Genomic DNA, 19,519 nt, shown 5'->3' with positions numbered 1-19,519 from the left:
AGCTGCCAAATTTAGAAGAGTTCCCAAACAAATCTCGCCGTGCAGAGAGAAATCCCTGACAAGGAAAGACCTCTTCCGGCCTTTGGGTGAGTCACATCACTTCTGTCCTTCTGAGAAGGGCTGTTCCCTCCTGAGAAGTTGTCAGCTACTGCTCCTAAAATCCTGTCTGCTGCAAGGACCCTGTGGCTGTGGATTTCCTTGTTTGTCCAAAGCTGCTTGCTGTTCCCAGGATGCCAGCAGCACCCAGCAGGTCACCAAATTTAGCACAAAGTCCCACCTTTGGAGCTTGCCTGAGAGCTACTTGTGACCCTTTGTGGACTTTTAAGGGACCAAAAAAAAAAAATCATATCTTTCCTTGAAACACGCTGGAAAACTCTCAGCCACAGGCTGCGGGACTCTACCTAAAGTGATACAAGTCTCCAGGGAGCAAAGGGAGAGGAGAAAGTGAGGGCTAAACCTTCCTCATGGCTGTGACCTTCCTCAGGAGCGGTTCAGGGTGCTTGTGCTCTAGGGATAATCAGCAGGACAAGGCCCTGCTCCAGCAACCCTCCTCTCCACAAGAGTAACTGCACCATGTTACCTGTCCTGCTTTTACTGTGAGCATCTCCAGTAGGGTCCATCCCCGGCATTGGGGAGCATATCACAGGCAGGAGCAAGACCCTGGCTTGTCTCAAGGGATGTGCAAAGTAGCCAAAGCTGGTTTGGGAAGGGGAGGTTATCATGCATTTAATGAACTCTTCAAGGAGAGGAGGAGAGTAGGAGTGGCAACAGAAGACGGACTGAGCAGAAGTGGAGATCTGGAGGCTAGAGGATGGGGATGGACACAGCCAGGTTTGGGGCAAATTCTCACCAGAGGCTTTGGCTCACCACCTACTTCTTTCTACCTCATTTCTTGGCCCCATAAATGGCAGATCCCTTTCTAGGTGCTGTGGGATGCCCCCTCTGACACTGAGTAAGAGTAGAACATCACCCCAACTTCACATACCTAGGGAGTAGTTTGAGTTCTTGCAGCCAAGGGAAGGTGAGACATGACATTCTCCCCAAAATGCTTTGGTAGCAGTGCTTGCCAAGGCCTCTGTTCCCCTTTAGAAATGCCCTCTCCATGACTTTTCAGGGGCAGGAGGAGGATTTTGTTAGCTGGGTTGTCTCATGGCCGGCCTGAAGCGGTTCCCCTGCTGTGGGGCACCGAGCTGGTTGGGTTACAACTGCCCACTACCAACCAGGGTTTGGCTGGTCACTGTGTTGAGAGGCCCAAAGGCCTCACACTAAAGCTACTTAATAATAAATAAAACCCAACCAGATTTATTGAGCCTAAGTTGTGTAAGATGAAGAAGAGGCAGCCCCTGCTCTGAGCATGCCGAGAGGATGGACTGGGGGGGACCATTTCCCAGGGACATGCTGGGAGCACACAGAGCATGTCACTCCCTGACCAGCCCCTCCTCTCTCCCCATGCATGCAGGGCAGGGCAGTACCACAGAAAAAGAGACCAAACCGTTCCCTGGACATGGCTGCACAACAGAGCGTTGGTGCCTGGGATGAGAGGCAGACACAGACAGGAGGCCATGGGATAGGGAGAGAGATGGAGACACTGACTGAGAGAAAAAAAGGTGATGGAGAGCTGTAGGCAGGCATGACATGAGGACTGTCTCGGTGCAAGACCTCAGGCACTTAGCCAGAGGCATTGATGTACAGCTGGCTCTTGAGGATGTAGTCAATGACAGGCTGGCAGAGGTAATCCACGACATGTCCATCCCCATGCTGCAGGGCCAGTCTGGGGGCATGGGGAGAGAGAAAGATGTCAGAACCCACTTGTATTGGTCAGGTGCTCCTGCAACTGGAGGGGCTGGCTGGGGACACCCTGCTCCCTGCTCTGTAGTGGGAGTAGCCCTGCTTCACCCACCTGCTTTTAGTGGAGCTGACAACCGACATGGGGTGGTTTGAGTCATCCTTCACCACCAGGATGTTGTTCTGCAGGGGAAAGAGGAAAACAGGAGTGAAGGGATGGCTTGAAAGCAGATATCTGCCCTGCCGGCCTCTCCACCCTGCTGCATGGTGACCCATTGGTCATCCTACCCAGCAGCTGAGAGCACCTAACCCTGAGATACTTTGTGTCTCATGACAGAAGTGTCCCCATGGGTGAAGAGAGACTGTGGATCTTCTCACAGCCTTCCCTGGCCACATGTGCACCCATTCACTCACTTTGTACTTGCGGAGTATGGAAGAGTGGTTCATGATTCGCTCGGGGTCTGCTCCATCCCGGGGCACCACCACGATCCCAAACTCCCCAACGATCACCTCCATCTGGGAGCAACACAAAGTGTGGAGAGCTTTACAGCCACCATAGTGACAAAACCTGCCACTGTCTGCCAACCCCACTCTGCCCTGTGAAAGCTGGACCATGGTCTGGAGGGAGATGGAGAGTGATTTTGAGGCTATGTCAACAGCCTTTGGCAGAAACATGGAATTATCTGGGCAAGTGGTTGGCAGTAGATGAAATAGAAGGCACAGGGTTAAATCCTATTAGAATATATTGAGGTCAGGCTTTGAGGAGAACTTGTGGTAGAAGGAGGTGACAGCAGAAGAGGTTGCCTGAGGTGAATGTGGCCTCTGCCTCACTGGAGGGGTTCATGAACAGGATGGATGTATTGGTCCTGACAGAGGTCTGGGAGGATTGTTCTTCCAAGATTGTTTGGCCAAATATGCCACTGCTGGGGACAGCTCATATTGCTCACATCCTTCCCAGGTGAGACAAATCAGGCTCATCCAAAACAGCTTTGAGTCAGCAAATTCAGGCAGCAGGAGCCTATGAGGAGGTGCTGCTGCAGAATGCCTTTTCTGCCTGTGCTTTGATGTCATTTCTGCATCCTTTGTGCTGGGCTCCAGGGCTTCCAGCCCATCAAAGGAGATGCCTGCTGCCTAAATGCTTTAAAAACTTAGGACTGAAGATGTGGTAACTGATTTTTGAAGGTTGAGAAGTTCAAGGAGGGAGGTTTGTGCTGACTGACCAATTTCAGTGAGGAGACAGGGGAGCCCCCATAGCCAGCATGGCTCTGACTGCCAGGAGCAGCTAGTGGGTTGGTAGCCCAGCCTGTCTCCAGGGCTGGTGTTCTCCCATGAAAATATGGCTTCTTCCAGCAAGGACCAACAATGAAAGCTGTTGATTTGACTCTAAATGTGTTTAATTCCTAACATCTGGACCACTCCTGTAAATACCTTATTTCCTACCTGCACGCCTCACTCAGCATCAAGTAGATTGGCATCTACTTGATGCTGGCTCCTTCCAAGGGACAAGGAGTAGGAGCACAGCCTTTGGAAATGCCTTGGGACGGGCTTATCCTGCCACCCCAGGTGACATCCTCTGCATGAACAGTGAGTGGGAATGGGACTTGGGACCATGGAAGCCCTGCGGAAATGTGTAGGGGAGATGACAGTCAGGGTTGGGATGGAGGAGGCAGTGGAGATGGTGGGCACAGCTCCTGTCATCCCAAGGGACCTAATGGCTCCCACAAGCACCAGCTGTGGGAAGGAGGAGGAGCATGGAGGAGTGCCCAGCAGTGGTGACTCACATCCGCCTCATTCCAGAGGCCAGGGATGCAGAAGGACTCCAGCAGGTCGCTGCCACAGAGCAGCAAGATGCGAAGCTCTGGAAAAGAGAGGAGAGAAGCTCAGAGGTGGGAGCACATGGGGCTGAACAGGCACCAGTCCCCCCACTTTGAGGGTTGGCTTTGCAGCTCAGCAAGAAAATGGTGCTGCGGGAAGGAGTTTTCTGCTCTGACAGGCCCATAAAGATTAATTAATTTGCACAACTGCCAGAGAAAAGCCATAAACCCCACCCCCAGGGGTGGGAAGAGGCTACATGGGAAGATGCCTCCCTGTTTGGCATTCCCAGGTGGCCAAAGTCTTTGGGCTCTGCGTGGTGCTAGTGCTAGCATGGCTGTAGTGCCAGGCTGTGCTTGAAATGGGTCTCAAAACCACCAGCAAGGTCCCCATGCAGAGCTCTGTGTGATGTCTGGGTGATGCTAAAACCCCTAAAAGTCTTTGGAGCAAGAGGCACCATGGCTGGTCAGGCAGCCAAAATCTCTCCTGCTGCTGTGTGAGGCTCTGCAAGGCTGCAGGCAATATGGGGATGGGGTGACACCACCATGGGAGCCCAAGTTTGATGGCACTTGAGGGGACTCTCAGGACAGGATGCCATGGCAGGTTTGTGCCAGTTCTGGGAGATGTGTCCCCACTGCACACTCTCTTATTTCAGGCTGCTGTCTGTCAACAGAACCAGGCTCAGCCCAATTAAGAGCTGTTTCCGTTGCATCCCTGAGCCCCAGTAGCTGGCACCAGGGTGAAATGATCCTGTATCTGCCAGAGCTGTCATGCAGATGTTCCCAAGGCATGCAGCGCTGGCCCAGAGGAGTGGGAGCAATGTGGAGAGGGGCTGTGTACTTACCGATCTCCTCATATCTCATCACTGTCCCCAAGTTGGCATTTTCATCTAAGAAAGGGAAGCAAAAGAGAGGTGCTGGTGCCCAGCCTCGAAGAGGGGTTGGGAGGAAGGCTGGGAGCTGCATCTCTAGAGGTGATGCTGGACGTTTCCTCTACATACCCACAAAGGTGAAGCGCTCCATGGGTGGGCGAACACAGCAAATCCGGCTCAGGCTTTCTCCCACCTTCCCCAAGATCTTTGCTAAAGGGGAAGAAAGAAAATTAATGGGAGAGAGGCTGTGCAATTAACCTGTCCAAGCGCCTCAGCTGCCCTGGTTCTGCAAAATGCTCCTGTGCCTGGGTGTGGAACTACTCCCTGTATCTCCCAACACCTCCTCTCATGGTCTTAGCTCCCGAGAGTGCTCCACTGTGCCTTGAAGGGACCAGCTAGACAGCTAAAATCATGAAGAAAATCGTAAGATGCCCATTTTAATGGGATTTAAGTAATGTTCCTTCTTCTCAGCTAATACCTTTATGATCCACATCCCACTGTCTCGTAGGGGATCCCACTACATCATCTCTCCTGCCAGTTCATCCCTTGCATGCACCCTGTGGGTACTAGGTAGTCTTTCCTTTTGCTGGTCTCGCTGCCTAGGCAACATCCAGCAGAAGTCCAGGCAGATTTCACAGCCATTTTAAGCTGTTCTTGGCTTCTGCCCTTGCTGTGCTGGATGCTGACTCCTGCATCACACCCCTGCCCCACCTTGGACTTGGTGCACCAAGACTGGTGAGACGCCCATCCAAAAATAAGGTGATGGAGCACAGTTCTAATATTTGGCAGCCCTGGCTGGGAGGTGCGGGGTAAGTAGTCATCCCTCTCTTCTCTACGCCGCTGACACCTACCTGCGGTGGGCTTGCTGGAGATGTTGTCGTTGTTCTGGTAGATGTTCTGTGAGGACTCGTTCTGGGGCTGGCCGATAACAGGAGTGATGGAGGGTGTGTTGACATTGGAGAGGATGCAGCCAGTCACTCTCTGCAATCAGGGAAGGATGTAGTTGGAACAGTGTCTTCACCCAGCACCCTCCCAAAACCTTTCTGACCCTATAATAAGCCTCTGCACCCCTGGTTGAAGGTCATCTTTTGTGATAGGTACATCCAAGCTCACTTTAGGGTCCCCAGTCCCATCTGACCTCACCAAATGGGCCTGGGGCTATCAGGACCCTGTGGATAATGACTTGTGTTTAAGGTATCAACTTTTTTGTGTGGGCTAGCAAGGAGCAAACATGTCCTCTTCTCCTCCACCTGCAGGAGAAGGAAGGCATCTCCTTGCAACTCCTTGGCTTCAACATCACGGTCCCTGGATGCAATGGACATTCTGCTGGGCTGGCTAACGCTTCTCCTGTGCCTCCTGTCTGGGCTGCTTGTGAGTTTGTACAATGCTCTTTCATCCGTTTCCTATCTTTGGTTTTCTTCCTATATCCGAGTATACCAGCAGCTCTGCTACCCCTGTTCCCTTGGTCACCCAGGGGCAGTCACCTTCCTCCTTGGCTTTCAGGCCTGCCTGGAACTTCTCCTCTTGGTGCTGTGCTCCCTGGGGACTTCCCAGGTGCTGAATTTTCCTGTTAAATCTCTCTGTCAGGTTCATACAGTAAATCTGGCTCAGCTGGTAAGCGAGGAGGCCCATCCACCCCTCCCTCCCCTCAGGGAGGAGCAAGCAGGGTGAAACTAAGGATGTGGTTTATGCCCACTCCTGCTTTGACTCTGCCTTAAGCCCTGCTGCCCTCCTGGTGTTCCTGGGTCCAAGATGGCTGCTGGGTCCAGCTGGAGGGCTCCATTTCCTTCCACCATCAGGGCCCAGACCTCAAAGCAGCTGTGACAAGGTCTCACCCCTTCTAGGTCAGGGTCTCACTGTGTTCCTGAAAGTCTTCTCTCTGTTAATCTCTGGTATATTTTGGTTGTTGATGCGCATGAGCTGGTGGAAGAGCACCCCCACCCCTGCACTCTCCCCATGCCCTCACCCTCCTGCACCCATGGCGTAGGGGCTGCCTCACCTTCATCAGGTCGCGGTGGTGCTCCAGCACACTGCAGGTGGTCTGCCAGGTGTCCTGGTAGCACTCCCAGGGGTCAACCCTGTGGGGAGCCCAACAAAACAATAGCGTCACTCATGGCCACTGCCTGGACCTCCTGCCCATGCCACCTCCTCCCCACTGGGCTGGCCATGAGCAGCCATCATTGCTCCCTCAGCCCTGCCATGGACCATATCCTTCCTCCAGCCCTCCCACGCAGTGATCCCTAAGAGCTCTGGTGACCTGAATGTGTGCCTGGGCATCTTTCCATGCTTGGTACCCAACTAACCAGCTTTTGTTTGGCTTGGATGTGACTATGTGTGTCATAACTCTCTTTCTGAGGGCAGCCCAAGATACTTCTGGTGTCACTTCAGCCACCAGATGCCACATGGCAGTGCTGGGAAGGTGAAAGTCTGCAGGCTGGTGCTACATGTGTGAAAAGGGAAGGTGCCACAGCACGCTGGAGTGACCTGAATGACTTTGGGTCTAACCCAGACACTGCAGGCTCAGTGAGGGGCTTGAATGACTCCTTGAATCCTGAGTGCTCCCTTGAAGGGTGGTGTAACCCTCCTTGTCTGTTCTCTGCTGGACTGGGAGGGGAAGGTCTCTGATTTTTAATTAAGCTTGGGCTGGGAGAGAGAAAGTTCATCCTGGAGCTCTACCAGTTGGTGGCATCTCCACTTTGCATGCAGGACTTTGCCCCCACGGTGCAGAGAAGGGGCAAGGGCTGCTGGTGCCATGGCAGGTGCCCACTCTGCCACCCACCTGATCCAGTCGGAGGACTGCACAGCCAGCTGGCACATGGTCAAGCGGTGCCGGCTCGAGACTAGCCCCTGCATGAGAGGGTGAAGGAAGAACAGTTACAAAGCCTTGTGCTCTGGCCAGCCTGGGCTTGCAAACCTTTCTGGGGCAGAACATTAGGCTCACTCATGTGAGACAGGCCAGAAGGATTCCTTCCGGCCCACAGAGGTTTATTTAAGATCCTCTTTGCTGGAGGGGAGGAGTCCCTGCTGGGCTCAACCCTGGCTACGTGCTTGGGTGCTGAGATATGCTCAGCACTACCACTCCCAGCCCTGTCTTGTAACAGGGCCAACCCAAGGGTGTGGTTTCTTGATGATACTCCTCCAGCTTTCAGGAGACAAGTGAGCTCCCCACTCCTAATTTGACAAGTGCTTCTAAAGGTCACTTGTTTGCATCATTTCAGTCCCCACACACCAAAAAAAATCGGCTTTGAAATAATTCAAACAAAAAAACCCCACCAACCTACCACTGCTGTTTTGGGTGGGGATGTTTCTTTTTGCTGTCTAGTACTTTGGCTCATTTTATCTGCAGTTTTAATCTAAAGACTGAGAGGTTTCATCCTCTCCTTCCTCCCTGCGACTTTCCCAAGGTCAGGAGCTGCCCTGGGCAGAGGAGGGCCGTGAAGGGACCACAGGTCAGGCAGCGCTGCCCAGCGCTCACCCCTGACTTCAGAGACACCATCTCACACAGGAGGCAGTAAGAGGAAATAGGGACAACCCACCGTTTTCCCATAGGAGTCGTGCACCGGCGAGACAATGCCACCAATGACAATGAAGCGTCCGGTCTTGTGCAGGTAATCCCGGGCTCGCTCTGGAGAGAGACGACAAGGAAAAGGGTGCAGGGGGATTTAGCAGGACCCACTGAGCCCTGCAACACCACAGCATCCACCAGCCATGGCCCAGCCAGTCCCTCTGCAGCTGCACAGCTGTTACACCCCTCCCTGCCTGTGTCAATATCATGTGCTGCCCATGTCCCACTATGCTAAGAGATGTCCAGTTTCAGTTTCCTAAAGGTGGCATTTGAGGATAAAAATGCTGGCAACAAATTGCCAAACTCACCTGGTCTCCTACATATCTACCCCATCTATTGAGGTAGTAGCAAGGGAAAAGAAGATAGGGAAGCTAAAAGCAAAAAGGGAGATAAGATTGATGAGTGTCTTTGGGTGACTTTATGATGTTATATCCCATATCACTGTTCTATGCCCAGAAATTAATTTTTTGCCTTCTCCGTTCCTTTAAACTGAGCCTGAGAGGGAGGAGAGGAAAAAAACTGAGAGAACTTTCAAAGCAGTGTTTCAAGGACACACAGATATACACAGACTCCTCTTGCTTCCAACAGCAGTGACAGGAGTGGGAGGAAGCACCCGGCTTGTTTTTTTCAGCCAGCTTTCGGCCAGTTTTTCAGCTCCTTTTCCTCCGGAGAGTTGAACTTTGTTTTCCTGGGACTCTGATTTTTCCCTTCTTCTCTGCTGGATGGTTTCAACATCAGAATGTATTGGGAGGACTTTCCACCGAGGCCTTGGCCCTGGAGGTGGGCCCACCACCATGACCCAGCTTCAAGAAGGGGGAGAGAGATCTATGGAAGGACTCTGAAATTTTCCCAGGTTTTCTCTCAGCAGAGTGAGAGGTTTTATTATTTAGCATCATTATCCTTTTCCTGTGTCTTTGTTAAATAAATAGCTTTCATCTCTTTCACTTTCCTTCGAGGAAAATTTATTTTTTCCTGAACCTGGTGGGGGAGGGATGGTTGTAACCTGCCTTCTCTCAGAGGATATATTTCCAAATTTGCCCAAACCAGCACAATAAGCCATTAGAAAGAGCATTTTTTCTTCAAGTGGAAGGTCTATAAAGTATTTTGGATTTGCAAATGAAAGGAGCATTTCTGAAACCGAGGTGGTGATTTTGGGATACATCAGCCATCCCAAGATGTCACTGTGCATCATATCCTTCAGACACTGAACTCAGCGGCTGGTGTTGCCCTGGAGGATGGGGAGAGGTCCTTCAGGAAGGGCGGGTGCTCTCACTATGGCAGTGGCTGCCACATCCCTGGAAGTGTCCAAGGCCAGGTTGGATGGGACTTGAAGCAACCCCAGCCAGTGGAAGGTGTCCCTGCCTATGGCAGGGGTTGGAATGAGATGAGCTTTAAGGTCCCTTTCAACCCAAACCATTCCAGGATTCTAAGTCACTTGGGCAAAATTTTGAAATTTCCTCCAAATTTTGAAATTTCTGCTTGGGAATATTGTTCAGTTACTGTGTCAGTTAAAAGTCAATTACGGAAATATAATTGCCATGGACCTTTTTTTCCCCCTCAAGGGCATTGAGCAGCCTCAGGCCTCTGTGACAGCCTGTAGGAAATTTACCAGCCTCAATACAGCCTCTTCCTCAGACTCACCCGAAATCCTCACTCTGGCTGCCTTCCCAGCTCTTGTGCCCTGGACACACCAGCCTCCAGAGAGGGAAAAGTGGGCTTAAATAATTTGATCGGTGCAGGGAGTAAAATTTGATTGCCTGAATTGGATCCACCAAAATTATCTTTCCCTGCCCTCAAAATCCTGTGAGAGCACATGCAAAAAAGCACAGTATGCTTGCGTTTGGTTTTTTTTTTTTTTTTGCACGGGCGGGGAGACCAAGATTGATGAATCAGCATTTACCTTTTTATCACAATGCAATTTTAAATGCAAATCAAAATAAAAAGGAAATTCCCTAACAAAAAAGATGCCATTGAGTTTTAAATTAACATATCCTTTCATTATTTCCTGGTTTGCCCTCACGTGATTTTCCCTGCCAAAAGAAGATTAAAAACACTGATCTGTTCATCTTCACATATGGCCTCTTTAAAAAGTTCATTTTTCAGAGGAGCTGAACTCTCTGCTTCAAGCTCTCAAAGGTGGCTGATGGTATTAATTTGCCTTGAGTTCTTGATGGCAAAAGCCAAAGGTTTTTCCTGGCTACCAATATCTCAAAGTCTGTATTTAAACACCAATATCTCAAAGTCTGTATTTAAACAGCCTGGCACCATCTCCACATCTTCAGGCACTGTGACCCATGCTGCTAGCCTGTCGTCTCAGTTCCAGCTTCTAGGAGCTCACACCAAATATCTACCACCACCTTCTGCCTTAAAAAAACACTTCTGCAGAAAATAGGCACTGGCACAGGGTGCCCAGAGAAGTTTTGGATACCCCATCCTTGGGAGTGTCTAAGGCCAGGTAGGCTGGGACTTGGAGCAACCTGGTCTAGTGGAAGGTGTTGCTGCCCATGGCATGGATCTGAGGGGATGCTGATGGCCTCACAACACTCAGGGAGGGCTCTGCTGCTGGCAGGAGAAGGGTGCTGCTACCCTGTATCACCATCAAAACTGTTCATTTGGGTTTTAACCTGAACAATTTTTAGAGAAACCTGTAAAAATGAGGCTGCTTCCTACGTTGAGATCTGCATTTTCAAGAGCTTGTTGTCTACCTCAGAAACACCACATATAATTTAAATATGCATGGAGAAAATAACACATTTATTGACAGATCCCTGCAAGGGAAGTATTTGGGCAAATGTGGGCTAAGAAGCAGCAGTACGGTGTAGGGAATGGGAAGACCTGCCTTCTGGTTCTGCCTTGCCCACAACTTGAAGAGCACCCTTTCACATCACAAACTGGACAGTTCTCACTTGGTTTTGGGGTAGAGCACATTGCTTGCAGGGCTGTGTCTGTCAGGAGACTCTGCTGTCTTGCTTGTTTATGCAACCATCAGCTGAGCCAGCCCTTCACAGTTATCCACTTCAAAGCAAAAGCCTTTAAAAAGATCACATTTTCTTAAATTACACATTAAATCCTGTTTGGAGAGGAGCTGTGCCACTGGTAGGGCTGGCATGGTGTCAGGAGCAGTTGCCCTTACTGCTGGGCAGAGGATTCAGGGCAGGTCGCACCATGACTTCAGGGTGACACAAGAAAGACACTGAGATGCTATAGCATGTCCAGAGAAGGGAACAGAGCTGGGGAAGGGTCTGGAGCACCAAGAGTGGCTGAGGCAACTGGGGAGAGCTCAAGCTGGAGAAAAGAAGGGTCATGGGGGACTTTCTGGGTCTCCCCAATTCCCTGGGGGTGAAGCCAGGTGGGGGTCAGGCTCCGCTCACAGGGAACAAGGGACAGGAAAAGAGGAAATGGGTTTTGGATATTGGGAAAACTTTCGTCATGTAAATGGTTGTCAAGCCCTGGCACAGCTCAACTGCCCAGAGCAGTGGTGGAGTCCCCACCCCTGGAGGGATTTAAAAGCCGTGTGGATGTGGCACCTGGGGACAGGGCTTACTGGGGGCCTTGGCACTCAATCTAAAGGGTATTTTCCAACCTAGATGATGACATGATTTTGTGATTCTAAAATTGCAGTGTTAGTTTGCAGCATCTACATGTGTCCTCACTGCAATCATGCTGCTGTGTTTATAGCTTATTTTTATTTTTTTACAGTTTGAATCTCCTTAGACTGACACACTCTTCAGTGGCTAAATGGAGAGGGCAATAGGCCCTCATGGCCAAGTGTGTCCTGACCCATTAGTTCATCAGGCCTTGAGTACTCCCCTCCGCACAAGGCCAGACAAAACTACTTTAGCTCTTGTAAGAGAACTTGGGGATGTTGGTGGCTCATGGCCCACCCTGGGCTGAGGGTGCAGTGCCTCCTGCCATGGTGTGTGCCCCTGGCACAAGCTGGAGGTGTGGATCCCAGCAGCAGTCATTCCTCTGGGTTTCTGGAAACAGGACGCTGGATTTGGGGGGTCATTGCTTCAAACACTGTGGCTGCTTTGGTCTTGCAGTGCTTCCTCCAAGCCCCCAGGTCCATGTTCTCAGAAAAGACCTTTTCCTTTCACAAAATTTGTTATGCCTTTCATGTGAAATATGCTGCTTGTGAGGATCAGGTTCATGGTTGTTGGGGTTTTAGGAGCTCTCCTGGTTTGGTTTTTTTTTTTCTGTTAAAGGAATTTCCCCCAAACATGTTGCTAGGGGAACAAATGGCTGGGTACTTCAGTAAAACAAAAGAGCTGGCTAGCTTTTTTGTTTCACCTGGGTGTGTGGGCAGTCGGTCTCAGGGTCTCAGCGTTTGGACAGAGAGGGAGGCTGCTTTCTTTGGCTGCTTTTCCTTCTGCTGGAGAAGCCCCGGGATCCCAAAGCCCACCTTCCCTGCCCCGCTAGGAGCCGGGCTGTGGCCGCCCTGCCTCACCGTTGCTTCGAGCCTTCGCAATGTTGTAGCCCTGCTAGCCCTGCCTGACCAGACCTCCGGGGGGTTCCCCGTTTGGATATATCTCGTCTGCCACCCAGGATTTGTGCTTGTCCCTGCCGTTCCAGCCTGCTGTTCCAGCCTGCCGTTCCAGCCTGCCGTTCCCGAGGGTCCGGCCGGACACCGGGATCGGCTGCCCAGGGGTTTGTGAAGCCTTTGTTCCATCCCTTCCCGGGATCCCAGGCCACCACTGCCGCGTGCTCCCCGAGCTCGCTCCGGAGCGCCCCCTGCAGCCGCGGGGGAACCATCGCACCTGCCCTGCTCACCGGGAGCCGCCAGCGCCCCTGCCGGCTGCGAGCGGAACTGCACCCGAGGGGAAAGGGCCTGACAGCCGAGAAGGCTGGGACTGGGTTTGTGATTGTTTGCTGTTACTGCCATAGTTACTGTTGTTTGTTTGACTGTTTATACACATACAGATATATAATAGTAAAGAACTGTTACTCCTGTTTCCCACATCTTTGCCTAAAAGCCCCTTGATTTCAAAATTATAATAACTCGGAGGGAAGGGGGGTTACATCTGCCATTCCAAGGGAGCCTCTGCCTTCCTTAGCAGACACCTGTCTTTCAAACCAAGACAGAGCTTGGAGCCCAATGTGGGGCCTGAGGGCATTAAGAGAGAGAGGTGAAAAAGGAATAACAGTTCCTGGATAACTTAATTTTGTGTGCTGGATATAGGAACCTTGTTAGGCAGCACTATGTGGTCTAGTTTACCCTGGTTCAGGTGGCAGGTGGTCGTGGCTATATTCTTCCCCTTTGCAGCTCCTTACCTAAACATGGGTCCTCTGACTAAGGCTACCATTGCTGTTATCCAGTTTGCACTATGGGTCGAGAAAGTGAGGAATTCATGGGCTTTTAACTTCCTCCAGAATGGCTATTACAAAGACCCAAAAGGACTCAGGTGGGCATTTGGGATTGCTGCTGTGGAGGCAGAGGGCATTAGGCAATTGAACACCCTGCCTGGACTATCTGAGAATCCTTCTGCAGTTGGGCTCCTGAAAGTGGAAGAGCAACAAGTGCCAATTGCCACCTCGACAGTGCACCACCAGCAGTATCGGACAAATCGAGATGCTGTGATCCCCATCCACAAGATGATCCGCGAGCTGGAGAGCCAAGGGGTGGTCAGCAAGACCCACTCACCCTTCAACAGCCCCATCTGGCCTGTGCGTAAGTCTGACGGGGAATGGAGATTGACTGTGGACTATCGTGCCTTGAATGAAGTGACTCCACCGCTGAGCGCTGCCGTGCCGGACATGTTGGAGCTCCAGTACGAGCTGGAGTCCAAAGCAGCGAAGTGGTACACCACTATTGACATTGCCAATGCATTTTTCTCCATTCCTCTGGCAGCAGAGTGCAGGCCTCAGTTTGCCTTCCCCTGGAGGGGCGTGCAATACACCTGGAACCAGCTGCCCCAGGGGTGGAAGCACAGTCCCACCATCTGCCATGGACTGATCCAGGCTGCACTGGAAGAGGGTGAGGCCCCAGAACATCTGCAGTACATAGATGACATCATTGTGTGGGGGAACACGGCATGAGAGGTATTTGAGAAAGGAGAGAGAATCATCCAAATCCGCCTGGAAGCTGGATTCGCCATCAAGAAGAGCAAAGTCAAGGGACCTGCCCAAGAGATCCAGTTCCTGGGAGTAAAGTGGCAAGATGGTTGACATCAGATTCCCACTGAGGTCATCAATAAGATCACAGCAATGTCTCCACCAACCAACAAGAAGGAAACACAAGCTTTCCTAGGTGCCATAAGTTTCTGGAGAATGCACATTCCCGAGTACAGCCAGATCGTGAGCCCTCTCTACCTGGTTACCCGAAAAAAGAACGATTTCCACTGGGGTTCAGTCCTGAACAGCAGCAAGCCTTCGCCCAGATCAAGCAGGAAATCGCTCACGCTGTAGCCCTTGGCCCAGTCAGGACAGGACCAGAGGTGAAACACGTGCTCTACTCTGCAGCCGGGAACAATGGTCTGTCCTGGAGCCTCTGGTAGAAGGTGCCTGGTGAGACTCGGGGCCGACCACTGGGATTCTGGAGCCGAAGCTACAGAGGATCTGAAGCCAACTACACTCCCACAGAGAAAGAAATCTTGGCAGCTTATGAAGGAGTCCAGGCTGCCTCAGAAGTAATCGGCACAGAGGCACAACTCCTCCTGGCACCCCGACTACCGGTGCTGGGGTGGATGTTCAAGGGAAAGGTTCCTTCCACGCATCACGCCACTGACGCTACTTGGAGCAAATGGATTGCCCTCATCACGCAGCGTGCCCGAATTGGAAACCCAAGTCGCCCTGGGATCTTGGAAATAATTACGAACTGGCCGGAAGGTGAGACTTTTGGGTTATCTTCTGAAGAAGAAGAGGAGCAGGTGACACGTGTCGAAGAAGCCCCACCATATAATGAGCTACCAGAGAGTGAAAGACAATACGCCCTCTTCACTGATGGTTCCTACTGAATTGTGGGCACTAGCCAGAGATGGAAAGCCTCTGCATAGAGCCCCACACGACAAGTTGCACAGGCTACTGAAGGAGAAGGTGGATCGAGCCAATTTGCTGAGCTCAAAGCTGTCCAGTTAGCTCTGGACATAGCTGAAAGAGAGAAGTGGCCAAAGCTCTACCTCTACACTGATTCATGGACGGTAGCCAATGCTCTGTGGGGTTGTCTGGAAAGGTGGAAGAAGGCAAACTGGCAACACAGAGGAAAACCAATCTGGGCTGCTGAGGAGTGGAAGGGCATTGCCACTCGGGTAGAGAAGCTATCTGTGAAGGTCCGTATCTGGATGCTCATGTCCCCAAGAGCCGGGCTAATGAAGAACATCATAACAGCAAACAGGTAGATCAGGCTGTGAAAATAGAGGTGTCCCAGATAGACTTGGCTTGGCAACATAAAGGGGAGTTGTTCCTAGCTCGATAGGCCCATGATGCCTCAGGCCATCATGGCAGAGATGCCACCTATAAGTGGGCACGAGATCGAGGGATGGATCTAACCATGGACAGTATCTCCCAGATTACCCATGATTGTGAGACATGCGCTGTGATCAAGCAGGCCAAGCGGGTGAAGCCCCTGTGGTATGGTGGGCGATGGTCCAAATACAAGCATGGGGAGGCCTGGCAGATTGATTACATCACACTGCCTCAAACCCGCCAAGGCAAGCGCTATGTGCTCACAATGGTAGAAGCCACCACAGGATGGCTGGAGACCTACCCTGTGCCTCACGCTACTGCCCGGAACACCACCCTGGGCCTTGAAAAGCAAATGCTTTGGAGGCATGGTACCCCTGAGAGAATCGAGTCTGACAATGGGCCTCATTCAAGAACAGCCTTATAAACACCTGGGCTAGAGAACATGGCATTGAGTGGGTGTACCACATCCCTTACCATGCACCAGCAGCTGGGAAGGTTGAGCGGTGTAATGGACTGCTTAAAACCACCTTGAAGGCACTGGGTGGGGGGACTTTCAAAAACTGGGAGATTGCATTTAGCAAGAGCCACCTGGTTAGTTAACACCTGAGGCTCCACCAGCTGAGTAGACCCTGCCCAATCCAAACCCCTACAAACAACAGACGGGGGATAAGGTTCCAGTGGTGCACATGAGAGGTATGCTTGGAAAAACTGTTTGGGTTAATTCTGCCTCGAGCAAAGACAGACCCATCCGTGGGGTTGTCTTCGCTCAGGGACCACGTTGCAGCTGGTGGGTGATGCAAAAGGATGGAGAGACCCGATGCTTACCTCAAGGGGACCTTGTTTTAGGGTGAACTACCCATGGCTCTGTACTTGTATCAGTATCAGCATGTATATATGCATATAATTCGGGTGATGTACGTATTTATATGGTTAAAAGGGTTAAGTTTCATGGAACCTGTTAGTATGGGAAAAATTTGGGGTGGATAATGTTGGGGTTTTAGGAGCTCTCCTGGTTTGTTTTTTTTTTCTGTTAAAGGAATTCCCCCAAACATGTTGCTAAGGGAACAAATACCTGGGTACTTCAGAAAAACAAAAGAGCTGGCTAGCTTTTTTGTTTCACCTGGGTGTGTGGGCAGTTGGTCTCCGGTCCCGTGTTTGGACAGAGAGGGAGGCTGCTTTCTTTGGCTGCTTTTCCTTCTGCTGGAGAAGCCCCGGGATCCCAAAGCCCACCTTCCCTGCCCCGCTAGGAGCCAGGCTGTGGCCGCCCTGCCTCACCGTTGCTTCGAGCCTTCGCTATGTTGTAGACCTGCTCACCCTGCCCGCCCAGACCTCTGGAGGGTTCCCCGTTTGGATATATCTCGTCTGCCACCCGGGATTTGTGCTCGTCCCTGCCGTTCCAGCCTGCTGTTCCAGCCTGCTGTTCCAGCCTGCCGTTCCCGAGGGTCCAGCCAGACACTGGGATCAGCTGCCCAGGAGTTTGTGAAGCTTTTTTGTTCCATCCCTTCCCGGGATCCCAGGCCACCACTGCCGCGTGCTCCCCGAGCTCGCTCCGGAGCGCCCCCTGCAGCCGCGGGGGAACCATTGCACCTGCCCTGCTCACCGGGAGCCGCCAGCGCCCCTGCCGGCTGCGAGCGGAACTGCACCCGAGGGGAAAGGGCCTGACAGCCGAGAAGGCTGGGACTGGGTTTGTGATTGTTTGCTGTTACTGCCATAGTTATTGCTGTTTGTTTGACTGGTTATACACATATAGATATATAATAGTAAAGAACTGTTACTCCTGTTTCCCACATCTTTGCCTAAAAGTCCCTTGATTTCAAAATTATAATAACTTGGAGGGAAAGGGGTTACATCTGCCATTCCAAGGAGGGCTCCTGCCTTCCTTAGCAGACACCTGTCTTTCAAACCAAGACAATGGTCTCCTTGCAGACATGGCTAATGCCAAAGGCATTGCAGTAGTTTTGTATTCCTATCCCCAGCTGTATTCCTTTTCATCAGTTGTCTGCAGCTCCCAACCTTCCCTCCCTGCTTGTGCAAAGATTTTTGCTTGGCAAAAGTAGATTTTGGTCTGAAAAGTCCTAAGTCTTTGGCATCTTAATTCTACTTCTCTGACAATTAGTTGGGTTTCTGGCCCATTTGTTGTCCTTGAGCTAAGCCCTCTGTCATGGCTTCCCAGCCCTTTCCCAGCCCATTTCTTGCCTGTTGAATACCTGTGATATCCACAGATTGTGCCAGACCCCAGAAAATCCCCTCCCGTATTTTCATTTTCTACGAGCACTTTATATCCTGCCACACCAATGCAAGGATGTCAGCTTGTAAGCGAAGAGCTCATTCCTTTTCTGGTGTAAATCATCTGTAATGCTCCAGGCAGCCTCAATGGCTTTTAAACATTGTTGACATAAATAACCTCAGGGTGATGGCCCTGCCAAGATATGCATTAGCCCCCCAGCAGCCTGCTTGTGGGATGGGAAGCTTTCAGCCATGCTCCGTGCCTGCCAGCTGCTAGATGACCTTAGCCTTGCTGTGTTGGGGAGGGAAGGGACAGGGGTGACACTTGGACCCATCCCGAGCACTGGTGACACTTTCCCACTTTCCCAGCCCAGCTTTGCTCATCTGCTCTGCAAATGCACTTCAAGTATTTTCATCTCTGCTGCTTTCCTGAGAGATGATGGTAGGGAAAGACCAATCAGAGGATATGCTCCAGGGCTACAAAACAAAAAAGTGATGGTTTTGTCCAGTTTGAATGAAAAAATAGCATCCTACTTCCCCAATAGGAAATCAGTCTTTATTTAAGAGATGTTTCTTTTTGGAGGTTCTCACTGAGTATATTTATTCGCAATGTTTTGGCTCCCCTGGTGCTGCTCCATCATCTAAATTGACGTTAATGAAATCAAATATTCCTCATGTTCAACTTTTCAAGGTGTAATTTCAAATTGTATTTGCTTTGCCTTTGTACCTGGTTCATCTGCACCCCTAAGACTTCCTTTTTTCTGTTTTTTCTTTTTTTTTTCAGAGTAAAGCCACAGGCCAGCTCTGATTTATGCCCTTCTCCCCACAGGGGATTGAAGCTGCAGCTTGCTCACACTGTGCCAGCTCTCTGAAAACACACACAAGGTAGCAGGTAGGAAAGAAAGCTTTGCAACAGCCTTCACTGCAGTTCCCTGAGAGTTGGTACAAGAAGGTGTGCAGCCACAGGTGATGGAGAAGGCAAAACCATTTCCCAAGTGTCTCATTTTTATTTTGAGCAATTTGGCCTCTGACATCCTTGGACAGGAGGTGGGACATGGCCATGAGGTGCCAAGGGCAAGGGAGGCACTTTCCCACTGTCTAAAATCCCTTCTCCTGCAGGAGAGAGTGACCCAGATACACCAGCACACTTTGTTTTATTCTCAAGCTAGCAGCACTTGCAGGATCTAAATGGTGCTTCCAGAGCTCAGTGTGGGCAAGGAGCCAGCAGTTACTCTCAGTCTAACTGAATGGTGCGTGTATGTATACATATATATATATATATGTATATGTGTGTATATATATATATATATGTATATGTACATGTATATATATGAATGTGTATATATATAAAAGCCCTCTGAATGCTAAATCAGGGATGTACTCATCAGAGGTGTCCTTCTCCCAGAGCCCAGCTCTCCTGACTTCCCCAGAGCCTTGTTCTTTGTCCCAACCAGTGTCTTCATCCACAGTCAGATCTTGGTTAGAGCTGGGGAAACTGTTGACATCTCCCTTCCCTGGGCTCCCAGAAGAGACATTTCTACTAGAGCAAGCCCTGGCTGCTCTTCAAGGAAGGTTCCTCCTTTGGGAAGAAGCAGGAGAGTGATTCTTCACAATGGGGTTGACCACGGCAAGCCTGGCTCAGAGATCCCAGTGTCCCACTGACCCAAATAGCCTGTCCTGCCTCATGCTCAGTGCCTCTTAGACAATCTCAGTCAGATTCCCAGGAGACTTGCAGTTGGTAGAAAAATCCCATTAAGCCCCCTAATGCTTAATGATTTTCATCTCTGAGTTAATTGCTCTGTTACACTTTCCCCCACTCCATTAGCCCATAGCTGTACCCAGGCACTGCAGAAATAACA

The 19,519-nt window shown here is 50.9% G+C and overlaps 1 protein-coding gene across 2 annotated transcripts in view; it reads right to left on the bottom strand.

The window, feature by feature from the left end:
- Nucleotides 1–304: 304 nt before the first annotated feature.
- NMNAT2 (nicotinamide nucleotide adenylyltransferase 2) overlaps nt 305–19,519 on the bottom strand; it is a 30,137-nt gene continuing 10,922 nt past the window's right edge. The window contains exons 2-11 of one of the 2 annotated variants that reach the window (XM_048313552.1): nt 8,005–8,093; nt 7,248–7,315; nt 6,468–6,546; nt 5,320–5,449; nt 4,598–4,678; nt 4,442–4,486; nt 3,567–3,643; nt 2,200–2,301; nt 1,901–1,968; nt 305–1,771 (exon numbers count right to left, since the gene is read on the bottom strand). In XM_048313552.1, coding sequence (XP_048169509.1) covers nt 1,669–1,771; nt 1,901–1,968; nt 2,200–2,301; nt 3,567–3,643; nt 4,442–4,486; nt 4,598–4,678; nt 5,320–5,449; nt 6,468–6,546; nt 7,248–7,315; nt 8,005–8,093 — 842 coding nt within the window. In that variant the 3' untranslated portion in view covers nt 305–1,668. The remainder of the gene's footprint in view (nt 1,772–1,900; nt 1,969–2,199; nt 2,302–3,566; nt 3,644–4,441; nt 4,487–4,597; nt 4,679–5,319; nt 5,450–6,467; nt 6,547–7,247; nt 7,316–8,004; nt 8,094–19,519) is intronic. The other variant, XM_048313554.1, reaches the window with a different exon arrangement.

This window comes from Corvus hawaiiensis, chromosome 9 (genome assembly GCF_020740725.1).
Source record: "Corvus hawaiiensis isolate bCorHaw1 chromosome 9, bCorHaw1.pri.cur, whole genome shotgun sequence".
NCBI lineage: Eukaryota > Metazoa > Chordata > Aves > Passeriformes > Corvidae > Corvus > Corvus hawaiiensis.
The sequence above is the reverse complement of the archived record's forward strand: the minus strand, read 5'-3'. Positions and strand labels throughout refer to the sequence as shown.